Source organism: Gasterosteus aculeatus, chromosome 2 (assembly GCF_964276395.1).
Source record: "Gasterosteus aculeatus chromosome 2, fGasAcu3.hap1.1, whole genome shotgun sequence".
In the NCBI taxonomy this organism is placed as follows: Eukaryota; Metazoa; Chordata; class Actinopteri; order Perciformes; family Gasterosteidae; genus Gasterosteus; species Gasterosteus aculeatus.
In genome coordinates this window covers 16957185-16974300 of record NC_135689.1, presented here as the reverse complement: position 1 = coordinate 16974300, position 17116 = coordinate 16957185, and the positions used below count along the sequence as shown (strand labels likewise).

Genomic DNA, 17116 nt, shown 5'->3' with positions numbered 1-17116 from the left:
TAAAGTCTGAAACGGGTCATTCGACCAATGCTTTGATAACCGACCGAAGCCAGCGGACCGAGAGCATCCGCGGACTGACTTCTACCCCCACTCCCCCCGACCCCTCCCCGGTCCGGCCAAACCGTTTGCCCGACCACCGGCCGTCACTGGGTTTTATTTATTATTTATTTTAGAGTTTTATTTATTTAATTCGATACATATCATATGTCCCACTATTGTTTCCACACTAAGTACTTCTCAGTCCAGTCATCATTGAAGGACCTGTTTTCAATATCAACTTAATATTTGATTTCTTGATATTTCATATTTGACTTAATTGTGTTGAGGCATAATATCTATCACCCCTGTTGTCTGTGGTATAGGTGATAGGAGCCTGACTCATAAAGGCCTTCAGTCTAGTAATGAAATGGAAAAAGTATAAACAACAAACATCAATCATAATGTTATACTAAGATTTCATTTTTATTTAAGGGTCCGGCCCCTAAGGAGACTGTCTGGTAAAAGTCTGTCCCTCTGACAAATATAGTTGATGACCCCTGATGTACAGTATTTGGATCAGTTTGACTAAACTAACTATATGCAGAGATGAGACGAGCACACACACACACACACACACACACACGTCCGTGAATATACATATGATCGCTTGCTGTGCCCTGAAAGCATATCAGGCAATATTTTTCCCTCAATACAGCCTGAAACCACTGAGAAATCCCCTTTCCCATCCTCTGTCCACAAATTGAGGGCGATAAAGTTTTTGCCTCCATTTCAAATCCCATCTCAAGTCTACTACGCCACTGGTTTTTATCCCAAATCCTTAAGGCTGCATGTTCAAGTCTGATATAAGTGAGATGTGAGAAGTAATATCAGGTAAATTAAGAGACGGTCCTGAGGCTGCGTAAAAAGAACAGGCCTAAAACCAACGCATCAGTCCTCTCTGCCCACTGGGCTCGCTTCTGAAGGTTAGACAATTTATGCAAAATAAGGCATCTGCGACTCAGAGCACCAGGGGGTCTTTCAGTCCTCCCAAACACCAGCATCATCATTGAAAATAGACCACAGACATCATGGGCTTAAACTACCAAACATGAGTTACTGTGCCGGTTTGAAGGATCAGTCTATAACAGAGGTCTTCAACAGGGGGTCCGCAAAGGTACAGCAGGGGGGTCGCGAAATTTTTGGTTGATAAGACAATTTTTTTCCCCACAAATGTAAATGTCTTCAGAATCAGAATTTTATTTATGATCTTTAAATATGCATTAACATGAATCCAACATATTGAAGCGAACAGATAAATTGATGGAGACAACACACACATTCAGCTTCCCTCAGCAGCTCTCAAGCTGGGCACCAGTTCACTTACAGCTCCTTTCATGCAAATACGACAGCGCAGGCACCAGCCAATCAGATCGCCTTTATGCTCACGTCTAAAGAGCGTGAAGGTCAAAAATGAAAGATGGCGGACCAAACTCCGTAGAATAGGGGGTCCCTGCTCCACCTCGCCATCAGTTTGGGGGACCTTGGCTTGAAAACGTTGAAGACCTCTGGTCTATAACATGAAACCCCTGAATGAAGAGAAACCGTCGAAAGACGCTGAGAAGGACTAAACATTAATCAGCCTTCACAATGACGGTGGTACAGTGTCGTCCTATAAATGCCACTAGCTGAAGAGGAAACGTATCCAAGTAAACTCCAGCTGGTATTATATAACACGGAGGCCATGAGGAGATCCATTCGCTGCGGTAACGTGGCCTGCAAAAGATTGCCCTTAAAATGTCTCCTCTGGGCCTTCACAGGGAATAGAGAGCATGGAAAATGAGATAACTTGAACAGACTGAACTCCTCGCGGAGTTTGACTTGCACATAACTTTTTCTGCATTCAACTTCTTTTCGGGCTCTGAATTGATTACATTTTCAAACCCTTCAAAACGCTCTCATTAGCATTTCTAGCATCCGTTCAAGCCTTCAGTTCGCTTCTCGGCAGTCCGACCTCCCCTTCCTCTCTTCGCCTCGTGGGGCAGAGAAGAAGAGGAGGAGAGGTGGTGCAGATAAGAGAAGAGGAAGAGAGGGGCAGATAAGACAGCGGAGAGGGAGACCACCGACTTCCTCAGCGACCATTACGATCTGAACATTTGCAGTGACTACTGTATATCGCGCTCATAATGGCCGTGGTAAGATGAAACCTGGCTAATGACTGGCTAATTAAGCCTCTCCTCTCTGCTCCGATAACACACGGCATGCCTGTGTGTCTGCGTTTGAACTGGTGATGGGAAATAGAAAAGAGGATATGCAAGATAAGAATAGCTTCTGTAAATGCAGAATAACGAATAATTATCTTCAGTTTGTTCCAGTATTTTCTGCATTTCACAGACTTTATTTTGTGATAAGCCCTAGAACATTTGCGGATAAAAGATAAAAAGATCAGTCTTCATATAATCTACACTTTTGTACAGTTCCTATGTTGCACTGATGGCGGGGCACTGGAGCTGGAGAAAGCTACATGTGTAGTTTTGGCAGAAGGCATCATGCAGGACAACGCAGTACTCGTCTGGTATTCTTTCACAAGTTTTGGTGTTTAAGATTAAATTTAGAGGGGCAATATATTCGCTGTTTGCTCAAATACCATAAAAAACCTGTTGTAAGGCATAAAGTAATCTATGCTAAAGAAAGCATGAAATAAGAGATTACATTACACAAAAAGTCTGTTAAGTTTTTCAACAAAATAACCCGATTTAACCTGCTTTTTGTGAAAACATTAACATTCGCTATAATAGGTTCCCTGAAAAGGTATTTAATCTTTTAACCTAAATCCAGTTACAAATCAAACATTTTGGCATTCAAAAAACGCACAAAGGGCAGAAGCATGAAAATGTGTGCGTGAGCCTCAAGCTTATGAGCCGAGCCAGAAAAGGTAATAAGATATTGGTAAGTGTCACGGTAGCCCAAATCGTCACCTTGAATTAGTCTATTGACTCAGTAAACTCATTTTAACGTTCAAGTCCACATGTTCACCGGCAAAGCCTCAGAGTGCACGGAACACAGCGTTCACGACTTACGAATGCACCTTTTCATTAGGCGGAGGAAAAGGGTCTTGCAGTTGTGTTATTTCTAACTTAGTGTCTCCACCATATCAAGTGAACCTGCCTCCTGCGTCCTTACCTACCTTCCTAAGCAGGTGGTGAGGCCGCACACTCACCACTTGACCTGCGTGCGAATGTTTGTTTAAAGTCTGTCACGACCACAAACAGTGGCTGCAACCGACCCACCAACCTTCCTGTGGTGTGGCCGTGATTTACGACACACACACACACACACACACACAGAAGGTCAAAGCATTAACAAGTCCCTCGCTCTTTAACATTATTTAAAAGCTAGCAGCTGCCGGTCTGACTTCAGCCTTCAGGCTTTCTTCCAGGCCTTCGGCCGGAGTGATGCGTCTCTTAGGGGCTTCCGTTGCCGAGGAAGTGACACTCTTCTTCTATCTTCTATATGTTTCCTACTCTGTAATCAACAGAGCACGATGCCAAGAATCCTCCTACTTACCGGAAATGCCCCCATTCACTGCAACACACCCGGGCTGGAAATTACAGAGATGAGGAGAAAATATTTTCCCGGGCATGAATGGCACCCGGCTGTGCTTGTTCCGTGCCACCCTGCTGCCCACCACATGACTTTTCTGGCTAATTCTGGCTGTGACGTCACCAAATCCCATATACTGTTATTCAACCTGTCCCTTGAAACACTCGCACAAAACAACTTCTGTTCAAAGGCCATCTATTTCCGCAAGGACCCCACGTTACATGACTAGCCGAGTCACGGGCGGCTCAAAGCACCCAGCAGGCCGCTCCTCCCTCGCACACTGAGAGCAGGGAATCGGAATCAAATACGTGGACTTTAGCCCAAAACATTTGTACGTCACAACACGACGGCATCGGGGCTTTGTTTGTCCTCAGGGCCGAGCTTTCAACCGGTGAGAACAGTCCGATTAATGAACAGCGAAGCCTCGAGCGCAGACAACGTCATGGACAGCAGGCGGGAAGCGGGAGGGGTGGGGGGGAGGGTGGGGGAGTGCGCTCTTACCGGACAGAGAGGGTGAAATCCCCCGGATTGCTCTTGCTCGGCCGGGCCAGGAAACTGCCGTGGACGCCCCGTGTCAACAGGAGCTGCTCTGCCTCGATTCCGGTGATGTTGGGGTGGAACCACCTAAACGACAGAGAACAAGGGGTGTGGGGGGGGGGGGGGGGGGGGGGGGGGGGATTTCATACGGACTTAATACGACATAAAATACTGTAGAGTATAAAGTATTTGGACGGTGACGTGTCCTTTGTTGGTTCGCCGATGGTCTCGATGTCATCGAACTTTAAATTTAAAAAAAAACGAATTCAGACTTCCAGCTCAGATCTGACATGGTTCACATTCAAGTTTACTAAACTACTGGGACTGTGTTTCTGAGGAGACAAGTACATGCAACAGCAGAGCTGCAGGATTGTTAAATGTCGCTGAATAAACGTAACTTAATTGGCCTCCTCCGGTCAGGACCACTCAGAGCTCCATAATTAGCCAGTGCGAAGACTTGAGTGGGCGTACAAAGAGCCAACTAACCACTTAAACGGCTTAGTGGTGTCTCAACCCTCTTGCTTCATGACAGTTGCATTCAATCAGCTCGGGACGCTGGATTTCACCAACACGGTTGATGTTTTTGCCCAAAAAGGGGAGGAGGGAAAAGAGCTGACAATTTAAGGCAATTTACTCTGATACTGTGTGTTTATTGTTTTTTTGCTTGATAACGTCCTTTGCAACAGAACCGTGACCATGTTGATTTTTTCACAAATCTCATCATTTCCCAAGAATTTAAAGGCCGGTTCCTTTAATATATAATAAATCATATCTCAGGCCCCACACCGGTTGCACGCTGCTGTTGACACAAGGGTAAAATGTCATCAATAAATAAATGGAGTGCTCCTCAATAGCACTTTTAGAATGAAGTATTCCAGCGCCAACCCGACTGACCCCCTGTTAGTAGTATGAGGAACAACTTCAGCAGATGAACACTGCGTGATCCCACGACATTAATGTTCTACTAGTAAATAGAAGTATATTTACACACTGTACGTCAGTGGGGAAGTACACTCAGGTTTACAGAACTGCAAAGCCAAAGCTGATTACACGCCACTTCCCCTGTTGCAGAACACCGCAAATATTTATCCCGTGCACTTCTTGGCCACGTTGACCGATTATCTGTGTTGTGCATCAACCAGAGTGTTTGACACGGCCACTTACCCAAACCACAGGCTATTCACAAACAGCTGGAACATCTGCGCATTGGCACCAACAGTACTGCACTGCTGAGCGAGAAGCTGCGTTAAATAACGCGCTGAAGAAGCAGCGTGTACGCGTAGCAGGACGGCGGGATATCAGCCGCGTGCATCTAAAGCTCATGTTTAAGCAGGGATCATTGGGTTAAACCTCCCTAACGACCGTTAATCCAACGAGCCATCCAAGGCCACACCGGTGGGTGAAGGGGGGGGGAAACTGTCACACGTAGAGTGTTGTACCAGTGGTGACACGACCAAACGTGCAATCTATAAAAACACTTTTTAAAGTATAGAAAGGATTTTGACAGAAGCATCACACCAAGCAGCTGGAGATCAGCTACAGAGACACATGTTACATCGCCGTGTCAGACGCCGCTGTCCAATGAAGTTACTCCTCCTTTTTATCTCTTTACGATTACTTATTTCCTCATGTCTTCCAAGACAGGCTAATAATAATAATAATTTCTTTGATGGATTAGTGTTCTTTGATGGAACACTAATGTTCATTTTAGTCACGGTACAACCCAATAACTTACGTATATTATGAAAAGCTATAGATTACTGCAAATGCAAAAACTCAATGAGGATTGATTGGATCATTCAAGGTTAAATACAAAGTATTCTAAAAGACATTTTTTTGTCCTGAGCAAAAGAAATAAAACGTGTGAGATGAGTCCTCAGAACTCATTTTCTTTTTCTTTAGAAAGAATAACGCATGTAAATGCTAATGGTTCACAGAGAATCGTTGGTGACATGTAGACCAAATGACTCATGGAAATCATGCATTTCACATCCTAAATCATCTCCTTTCACAGCACCCCCCCCGAGACATTACAAAGGCGTATTATTGATTAATATAACCCAGCGGAGAGCAGGCAGATGGTGACACAGTAGTGCCTTCATGAAGCCTGTGCGGAGGAGATAATATCGGAAAGCTTCAACAGTGGGCGAGCATTTAGGCGCTTCTCCTCTCGTACGCTGTATGACACAAACTCATGACGGCGAGATAAAAATAAAGAGCCATGTGTCGGCTCAGCAGATCTTGTGCAGCACGCAGCAGAATCCTGTTGTCGTCAACACAAGGTCTGAATACAAGGTCGTATTATGTGATGCGACCCTCAGTTTTAATACCCTCAATGAACAGAACATCACAGTAATGCCGACGCCCGACACTCTTGTTGATCAGTGTCCCACTCGGTGTGTGACTTCATTCAAATTAACTGTGAGGAACATTTACTGAAATTAAACTGGAAAAAGCTTGAGATTGCCTCCTGCATTCAGCAATAAAAGTGACACTGCTTCACACAAGCTTCCCGACGAGTGAGAGAAGAGACAGGTGAATCAGTAAGGATGCCAGATGTGTGATGGGGGGGGGGGGGGGGGGGTGATACACATGCATAGATATATATATACCCCCCCCCTCTTTAAAGTTAGAGGGGGTGTGCGGGGGGGGGAGGGGTACATAATGCCAAATAGTCTTGACAGGATCAGCTCGCAACTGACACACAATAGACCAGACGTCTGACCCAGACTGCCCACAACCCCCCCCTCCCCCCTCAGCGGGGGGCAAAACCGATCCGCAGCGCTTTCTCTCATTCCACAATCCCAGGAAACAGATTAGAGGGGGAACTTTACAAATGATGAATACTGACCGATTACAGGGGGATTAGTACTAAAGACGTGTAGGGTGACTTGGACAATGCCCCCCGTTATACTGGAAATATCCCTGGAAGTCTGGCCGGGAGGCCGACCGACAGGAAATGACTTCACAGGGCGGAAAGAACGTTTGAATGTCGCTATCCTAAACACTTTTTTTAAGATTGAAAACATAACATACGATTTAGCGGTTTTGAGTTTAATTTAATTCAGGCGCTTAATTTGACATTTTAGTTTTATGGCCAATAACAAAACTCTCAATGACAGTTCGGTAAACGAAAGAAAGCTTCCAACGCATCGGTTCGTTCCGCTTCAAGGTCGCCCCCCCCCCCCCCCGGGAATAATGTGACCCCGTCCGGGTCTCCCTCAGGGCAGAGTGCGGAGTCAGCAGTACCGAGTCGCTAACGTGGCCTGTGGATTACAGCGAGGAGGGTTAGCAACAATAGCTTAACGTAGGCTAACCTAAAGTGGGCTTAACATCTAGCTATGACGTGACGAACCGCTCCAAGTCTAACAATTTATACTCTTACAGTTGAAAATAATATTTTCAGTTTCCTTGGTTGGATAAACTTGGCAATAGCATCCCGGTTTCTCCTCACCGGCTGTAATGGAATCCAACCAGTATCCAATTTACAGTACAATGCCCAATAATCTGATACATGCGCTATTAATGTTACATTTATTGCTTTCAAATCATGACTTTTGTCTTTTACTACATATTTCCACTTGTCAGGGCACATAAAACTATAGCTGCATTTTGTTCCTGGACTGAGGAGCCTGACAAGTCGTGTCGGTCAGCTGGTGGACAGAATGCTTGTGCCATTGTTTTTAAATCCTACACAGATTTGTACAAGAAAAAAATAATAGTGGGGTAAAAATGCCTTATGTCACTAATCCATAGCTAATCCCTCATCACAGCGCAGTTGTCTCTCGTCATATTGGAAACAACGGAGATGCTCACGCACACAACAACACCAACAACTAAGCAACCGGTCGCCTTGCCAGGTCTTTACACGCATTCCAACACAATTCTACAACTAATGCACACTGCCGGCCCCTTTGCAACCAAACTCCCTTAAAAGTGACACACGCACAAAGCGCTGTTGATATGCGCAAACACACACTTCTGCACAGTGCATCAGATCAGGTGAACTAGGCGGGGGTTAGAAGCAGTGCGGGGGGCCTTCACAGGTGAGGAGGGGGGAACGGGGTCGTTCGCGCTCTACCTCACCATTGTGGACGAAGCCACTGGGCACCGTTACACAACAGAGGGCCGGAGGGAGAACCAGAGACGTAAGGCGTAGTTACTGGGTGAGATGGAGCGAGAGAGAGAGAGAGAGACACAAGCGGGGAACGACAGACGCGGTGGGGGTGGCGGGGGCTTTGTGTGAGAGAGAGAGAGAGTACATGAAGAAGAGAGAGGGGGCGGGGACCTTTTAATCTGGGATTTGGACGAGCGCAAGCAGGCCAATACCAGCACCCGTCAGCGCGATCACTGTTCCTGCAACCCCCCCCCCCCCCCCCCGTCCTCACCTCGGTCGAACGGGCCAAGACACTGGCAGACTGGTCCAGCAACCCACCTCTTTCCTCCCCCAGCACCTCACCTCCTCTCCCCTCTGTACCCCGGTTGTCTGATGGCTTAGCGCCAACGCCCCCCCCCTCCAGCGCTTTCCCTGGCTGCGACACGGAGCGGACCGGGCCAGCTACCGGGTTGCTCCCATCTTGTCGGAGGCTAAATGCAACAGCTGGGCCGCCCGTGCCTGGAGATTACACCTAATCGTGCGTGGCGTAGTTACACTGGATCATAGTTAGCCCTCGCCAAGCTAAATCCCCACAATCCAGCCAATTTAGCAGTCTGCCATTAGGCTATTAATTTTGTAGCCTGCAGATGGGCTGGAATGCGAGTGCAGAAAACCAGAGCATGAAATGAAATACCCGTCGGGTCTTTGATTAAATCCACTTCTCTGCATAGGAATTAAGTCAAATGTGCGTAGCAAAGGTTACTCTTACCTAGAAATCACAGCTACTTCTACATATTGAAGAAGACCACAGACCTTTTTTAAATGTATTTGTCTCTTTTGTACAGCACAAGGCAGATTTTCACTTCTAAAAACCACATTTTCAAAATGTCACTTATGCAATCAAGGCTAAAAGGCTGTTAATAGATTTCCAGTAAAGTAGTTCGGTGGGAACCAGCGATTAAGCGCCCGCAAGCGCTCAAGTGTCTTATCAATCAACGGCCGCTATTGGGTCAGGTGGCCCGAGATGATCGGTTCCCTTTAGGAGCTGAACTGTAGAAATTTCCCTGTACACTATTGTAGAGACGCTGTCAATTTAGAGCAGCCTTCAAAACACACACACACAAACTGCATTCCCATCCTATAAAGCCACGGCCATATCCTCTCTCTCTCCCTCCCCCCCTCATCCTCCTCAGGTCATGACTGCAGGAGCCGGAGTGACTCAGGGCTTTCCAAGAATAGGATTCCCTTTGACAACCACCAGGCGCCCCAGTTCCCTGCATCTGGCAGCGAGTGAGTGAGACTAGATCTCAAGCGGCCCCCGGTTTTATCTGACGAGCAGTCGACAGGAACAGGAGACGTCGGCAGCCGGGAGACGAGGTGAGGCCTTCGGGCGGGTTCGAGGGGGCAACCGGCCCAGCGTGCGTCCAGCCACCGCGCCGCACTCTCGCATATCGCCGCAGAGTTCGATATAGCGCTGGCTGGCTATTTAAAGCGCGCCTGTCTGGGCCCGCTGACCAAAAGGTGATATACTTAGTAGCCGCAGCGCAGCATGAAAGCTTCTGCTCGAGCTATATTGGTCGCAGACAAGCCCGGGGTGTGGATTTTGGTAATGTCGCGGGTATTTTTAGGCCGGGCTGATGAGCCGGGGTATTTACAGGAGGCCTCCCCCAATCGCTGGATGCTCCACTTCTCGGTCTAGCACCAGGCAGTCGGTTCAGTGGTGAATTCACTGACGCGTGTGCATGCAGTTTGCTTTCAACTCTTCCAAACATATACACACACATACGTCTGAGGAGTACGGTTGCAGAATTCCGGGAAGTTGGAAACTTTCCATTAGAATTAACGGGAATATACAGGAATTAATTTTGGGGTAATTTAACTGCATTTACCTTGTCATATATGAGCAGACATTTTTGACTTAATCCATTTGTGACTGGAACCTTTTTCTTTCATTGAACAACAAAAACATTGTTTTAATAAAATTAAGCTTCTCAAGCCTCCCGACCAGTTTGTATGACAAAAAAAGTGGTTTTATAATAGCGAACATCCTTTGCAAATAAACACAGCGTACCGCAACATCTTCAGAATATAGTTTTGAATTACGTTTTGCAACACTTTATCTAGCTTGATCGATTCCAGACCGTTAAAAAATTTAATACGTGATCAAATATGAACAAAAAACTATTTGACTGCAAAGACAACAACCTTTTATCTAGATTTTTATAGAAAAGTATAGTTAGCCTCTACGATCATAGCATTCTAAAAGGCAAGTTAACATTTATAAATCTGTTTTCTTTTTAGTATCAAGGGTCCCTGTCAGAGTGCCGTGGTCGTGCACAAAGCACACAGCTGGGATTTACTGTGCAAGGACTTTTTAGTCTGTCCACGTTTGTACTGGAACGACAGTAAAATAAAAAATACACTTCCACTAATAAAAGGTTACAAATAACTTTGGTACGGTCAACTCAGTCTGGAAGACTTCATGTTTGCAACCTCGCTTCATTTTTCTATCTGTGACCCACCTGGTCCGTGATTAACGCAATAACGCATTAACTTGCCCAGTCCAACATATATATATTTTTTAAATATATTATACACATTTATACATATATATAAAATATATATTTTTTAATTATATATATATATGTATAGCAAGACTTGAGGAACTATGTATAACCCAGGAGCAGGAGCCAGCTAAATAATTTCCAAAAATACTAGTGCTAATGCTAGATTTGACAAATAGTAAAAAGCTTTTAGCAGAAAACCTCCCCAAAAAATGTTTTTTGTGGCTTTTCGTATTGACATGGAATAAACTCTGCTTGTCAAGAGTAAAAGTGGCTTCTGGAATTAATGGTTAATAAATAACTACCTTTTTTCACAGATTCAAGCTTTTTTTCAACAGACATATTTAGAATTAAACTATTGTTTTACACTGCTTTTTTGTTTTTTATTCTCTACTCCCAGAACTTTTAAAACGAGCACCGTCAACAAAACTCAGTGACATTTCATCACAGATGTTCAGTTCAGTTTCCATTTAATGACAATATGTCAGTAAAGAAAGCAATTGTATGATAATACTTTGCAAAGTTTTGCCTCATGGCTTTTTAGAATACAAAACAAACGAGAGGAAACTAGTTTGAATGGGGTTCACATTTAGGACCTACATACTAATAACAAATACAAAACAAAAGATTGGGTTATGGCGGTTAGTTAAAACTATGTAGAGTAATTTAAGATGCTAATGAGCCCATCTGCTTTTGTTTTATGTATATGACAAAGTGCAGGTTGAGCTTATCAAGAAGTACTTTTTAAATATTTATAAATCTATTTAGATCATTGGACGTGATGACACACTTCTGATGGAGATAAATATATCAAATAGGAGATAGTATTTTAGGCCAAATCAGTCTCTCTGTGCTTTGCCTGTTTCCCGTCTGTCCGTGGGGAGTTAACTGGTAAACGTGATCCAGAGGGCGATCACGATGTTCCTCTTCACCAGCCGGAGGATCGCACTTCTCACTGGCGTGAGATGATCAGTACATTAACGATCAAGTCCGGTGCCAGAGAAGATCCAGAAACAATGGTAGGTGTGCCACAACCGACCCGATAAAGGAAGGTGAGATTGCACTACACAACTCAATAAATGGCTCAACACCAACTCTTTGACATACACGTATAACAGCATTTCCTTTCTAACCCTGAAAGCACTTAACAACACACTTAAGGACCACAAAAAATGTGAAGCGGAGACTCCTGCATTCTATCTTCATTGTCTGGTGTGCGAATAAATGGCTAAACCCACTCTAGGAAAACAGTCGGTTGAGAGGCTCCTGGAAATGATGCCGGCGCTGCTATCTTATTCCCCCACATGCGCCGTTGTTTTCCTGTTGGCTTATCGACAAAACTGACGCACTGCTCTGCGCTGGTCAAAGGACTTCCAGTGACAGACGAGGTCTCCTCTTTAAACAAAGGGGGCCAGAGGTGCTTTCCATTGGTGGAAATTCGTCATACCGCACACACACACAGAATCGACTTGCCGAACGAAAAAAACGAAAAATGGAACAGAACCATGAAGGGGGAAGGAGGAACTGGTCACCGTGCGCCATCAGGGTGAGGAGCAGCGTAGGAGCTGAAGCGCTGCCACCTTTTCCCTGCAAAGACAAGAATGTGGAAACACGTGGAACCTCCAGCCCTCCCCGACCGGTGTGACGAACCACAACCGCTTCCTGAAAGGGGGGAGGGGAGTGTGTGTGTGGGGGGGGTCTGAGTCACGGCGTCATCGACAGGAGAGCAGGTCTGTCTGATCACGATGGCACCGCCGCATTGTTCCTCCGTGCTGGTATTTCAACTCAGGAAGCGCAGGACGACGGTCATACTGCCAGCGACCAAACAGGCCGAGAGTAAAAACAGCTTTGGACAACTTTGTCCCACTGTTGTCCTCCATCTCTGACTCAGCCCCCTCCCTCCCTCCCTCCCCCCCACGGCGTGATCTATTGAACGCTCGACCCTCTGTCCCGTCACGAGTGGTTCTTGGAAATGTCTGTGAAAGACGTCACGAATGTGTGTGAATATAAATAAATGGCCTTGCGATAGAAGTGAGAAATTACACCACCAATAGCCGTCTCATCTGCATAGTCTGTTGCCACCATCACCGCTGAACCACATGCTGTACACAAAGTGGATTTTAAGGCAATTACCCCAAAAACGTGTGTTGGATGCTGGGCTCAATGTGCTCCGGGTTTGTTTCCGGAACAACGTAAAAGGTCGTCAAAATAAAAATGACTCACCGACGTCTCTGCGACAAACTGATGCACAATCAGCCGCTGTGGCAAGTTCACACGGATCGGCAAATTTGACTTTATAGCTAATCCAAAGTGGAGCCACGTTCAGTACCACCGTAAACAAAATAGTACAGGTACATGCCCGAGAAGGTGCACCAGACAGTCAACACAACAGTACGCGTTGCAAAGGAAAGTGTTGGAATTCCTTTAACGCTCGGGACGGCCCAGAAGCGTCGACTTTGCCAAACTGGCCTTGAAGCTCCACAGTCAAAGCCATACCCAGCTGGATTATATCGTCCAAAAAACAACTCACTTTTACCAAACAAAAGCCAGAATCCAGCACTTCTGTTTCCGTCAGAGGAGAAATACAAACGCCTTTGTGAAGTTGGATGACGGCACAATAAGTCAACCTACCAGAGGCACCCGGGACACGAGAACCACAGGTCAAAGTCCCTGGGACACCACACATCAATCTTTTCCACCCATATAGAGGGAGGCTTTTTGTAGCAACTATAAACTCCCCGAGTTGCCAACATTGCATTTCCTGCAGTCCAAAGCAGCTAGAAAGATCAACGCCGATTGCTTGAGTCAACACTGTGTGACCTCGGGTAGGAATCTGCACCAGGACGAACCGTTGTTGACAATTAGATGTAGGAGTACCGATGTCAAGTGTGTGCGTTTTCTCCTCAAAAGGTCAACACGGCCCACCGAACGAGCCAAAGAAAACAAACATATTGGTTGTGACGAGCTTCACTTGTTGCAGATCATATCAGCACGCTGTAAACTACTGGCTGACATGTGAATCAATAATGCAAAATGGAACTCTGCCACATGCAATAACATGGATGCACTCGTGTTTATGGGATGATGTTGCTATAATAGCCTCATATAGAATTTTCCAATCTGTTTTTTTCATTTTTCACAGCAAGCCATCAGACAATTTCCTGCTCTGTGAATGCAGGGAAACCAAGGGGAGTCCACTTACACGCGTGAGGACAAAACTGCATGAACATAAACAAGTGTGAAGAGTTCATGTTTGTTACACTCAAGGTCTGACTCGGAGACAGTTTAGAAATAATGATACAACAATATTAATATTGTATATCAGCTGTCCAATACATTAAATATTTCAATCCCGCCACCTGACAGTTACAGCAAAGATAGTTCTAAAAAAAAAAAAAAAAACTCCTTCCTTCGTGAGCTGCGCTGCAGACATTAAATGGAGGCTCGTGGATTTACGTGGATCAGCCGCTCGAGGGAAGTTGAGGCGCCGCTTCCTTTAGTTCGGTGGCGCTCGCGCGCGGCGGTGGCGGTGTCAGGTGTCACGGCGCGCGCGCTGGCCGCTTTGAGGAGGCGCAAAGTCCACTTTACCTGCGAGATGTCATAGCAGTCTCTGGAAGCTGTCAAGTGTCCGCAAACGTCCCTCTCTGCCTCTGACGAGTCGCCGCGAAGAGTGAGCGATCCGTTGAACTCTGCGCGTTCGGCTGCACGCAGAGACCGACGCGTCTTCCGGTCAGCGCTTTCAAAACAAGGGCCGACGGCTGCGAGCTCAGTTGAGCGAGCTCGTTTAAAAGTAGATTTTACCACTTCACTGAACAGGTTCCTGTTTTTGTTGGAATGCATTAGATGCATTCCAAGTATTGTTCTTCTAATCTTTATTTCCGACTTATTATTCTATTTCTTCCGCGCCCCCTTTCAACTCCTTCACACTTTCAGCTATTAAAATCCTTCAAATATTAAAATGTTCAGCTCCTTTTTGGCTTGAGGGCTATGACTTTTCAGCTTTCTACCTCTTAAGCTTGAATTTATATAAATCAATAATCATTAATATTTTAACATGGTTTTCAAATGGAGTTTGCTTTCAAATCCTCCTAAACTTCTTCAACTTTCAGATTTTTCAGCTTCGCAAATCTTTCAGCTACAGACACCATTTAAACTTTTAAATGTTGACACAAGTCTTAACTATTTTATGAAAAAAACTGCTTCTTGATATCTATTGTACTTTTTTCATAATCACTGATTATGTTTCACTAGTTCTTCGCTCCGTTTCTGACTTTTACATGAGTGTGTATTGCGTCTGCTAGAGTGGAGAGCTCGAGGCTAGAGGCTGAAGCAGCGCAGAAATCTGGTTAAAAAAGTATGGAACTTCTGTCCTTGCAGCCAAAGTATACACTCTAGAGGCTTAATTTCTTCAGATTAATGAGGGTATGGTTGTGCTGATTGGATTAATGTGTTCATGGAATCCCAGAGTTTTTTAGTTTTGGCGCAAGGAGTGTTTGAGTGACACAACCTCTGCCAAAAGCCCCATAGGCTCCAATACAAATCTGCCGACATATTTCTCACAAAAATCCACAAGGTACACGTTCTGTCAACGGCCATAGGAGCCGTATTTATTACCGGACAGACATAAAAACACATCCACGCGTTCGGTAGAGTCTTGGGTCTCATACAAACGCCGTATTTTTTAGATAGCTGTTATAGTTTTGCGCTGGTTCTCATTTGTTTGAGGTGTGGATTCTGTGTAACTCGCTGTCCTGTGTCTGCACTTTTGCAGCCGCACAGGTGCGTCGTTGTCGTGGTTACGAGCACTCACATGCTGCAGGATCTGTCTGTGGCTCACAGCTGCTCGCTCCTATGACCTGATTAGTGGAGTCACATGACGCAGCTATGCTTTCTGTCAACAGACCAATATGATAAAGACACTCGCCCCCCCTCCCCCCTCCCCCCTGACCTCTACTTACTGTTAATCACTCTCAGTCAGTCAGTCAGTCTAATTCTCCTCCCCTCTCCCTCTCTTCCTCACCACCATTCCCTTCCTCACCCTCTCACCCTCCCTCCCTCTATCTACACCCCCCCACCCCACCCAATGCAATAGGTGCGCCGTTGCCGTGGTTACTCGTAAACACGCTGCAGTATCTCTGTGTGTGACTCACAGCTGCTCCAATGACCTGATTAGTGGAGTCACATGACGCAGCTATGCTTTCTGTCAACAGACCAATATGATAAAGACACTGGCCCCCCCTCCCCCCTCCCCCCTGACCTCTGCTCACTGTTAATCACTCTCAGTCAGTATGTATGTCTATTTCTCCTCTCTCTCTCTCTCCCTCTATCTCTTCCTCACCACCCCTCCCTTCCTCACCCTCTCACCCTCCCTCCCTCTATCTACACCCCCCCACCCCACCCAATGCAATAGGTGCGCCGTTGCCGTGGTTACTCGTAAACACGCTGCAGTATCTCTGTGTGTGACTCACAGCTGCTCCAATGACGTGATTAGTGGAGTCACATGACGCAGCTATGCTTTCTGTCAACAGACCAATATGATAAAGACACTAGCCCCCCCTCCCCCCTCCCACCTGACCTCTTCTCACTGTTAATCACTCAGTCAGTCAGTATGTCTGTCTATTTCTCCTCCTCTCTCTCTCCCTCTATCTCTTCCTCACCACCCCTCCCTTCCTCACCCTCTCACCCTCCCTCCCTCTATCTACACCCCCCCAACCCACCCAATCCAATAATTTCAAAATAAAAGCCACATGGAGGGAATTTTTACTGTAATGTTTGTGATGAGGCCTATTAATTAAAAACGTCTTAGTTTGAATAACAAACATTCTGTCTCCCACTACGAATATTACTCGTACTTCTAGTACTACAACTGATACTTCTACTACCATACTACTAGTATTTCTACTGCTATTAATACTACAACTACTACTAATGTTATTACAAATACGACTATGGCTAATAGTATTACAGCTGTTTCTACTGCTATTGATACTAAACCTACTATTACTGCTAGTACTACTAATACCACAATTATAACTAATACTACTACTAATATTACTACAAACAATTTTAAACAAATTTAAGCTCCTGCAACTTCTGTTTTTAGAAAATCTATTGAAATTCAGCTTCCCCACTTCCTGTATTTTCAGCAGTTCTTTAAAATAATTTCAGCTATTCTTATGCCTCTATCAACAGCAATTTTTCAATATTCATTTCTGTATTTTTTTGCAATATTTCAAATTTATTTCAGCTGTTTTCATTTCTGCTTTTTCAGCAAATCTATTGAAATTCCTTTCAGCTTCTCCCATTTCTGTATTTTCAGCAATTTCAAATTCATTTCAGC

General features: G+C 45.3%; 1 protein-coding gene across 3 annotated transcripts in view; it reads right to left on the bottom strand.

The window, feature by feature from the left end:
* The window catches only part of ptpn11b (protein tyrosine phosphatase non-receptor type 11b), a 39257-nt gene extending 24720 nt beyond the window's left edge, over positions 1 to 14537 (bottom strand). For 2 of the 3 annotated variants that reach the window (XR_013451564.1, XM_040193580.2), the window contains exons 1-2: positions 14365 to 14500; positions 4081 to 4203 (exon numbers count right to left, since the gene is read on the bottom strand). Coding sequence is in view for 2 of the 3 variants with exons in the window: in XM_040193580.2 (XP_040049514.2) it covers positions 4081 to 4203; positions 14365 to 14378 (137 nt within the window). In the remaining variant the exon portion in view is untranslated. Of the gene's footprint in view, positions 1 to 4080; positions 4204 to 14364 lie in introns of all 3 variants that reach the window. The other variant, XM_040193577.2, reaches the window with a different exon arrangement.
* Between the last annotated feature and the right edge of the window lie 2579 nt (positions 14538 to 17116).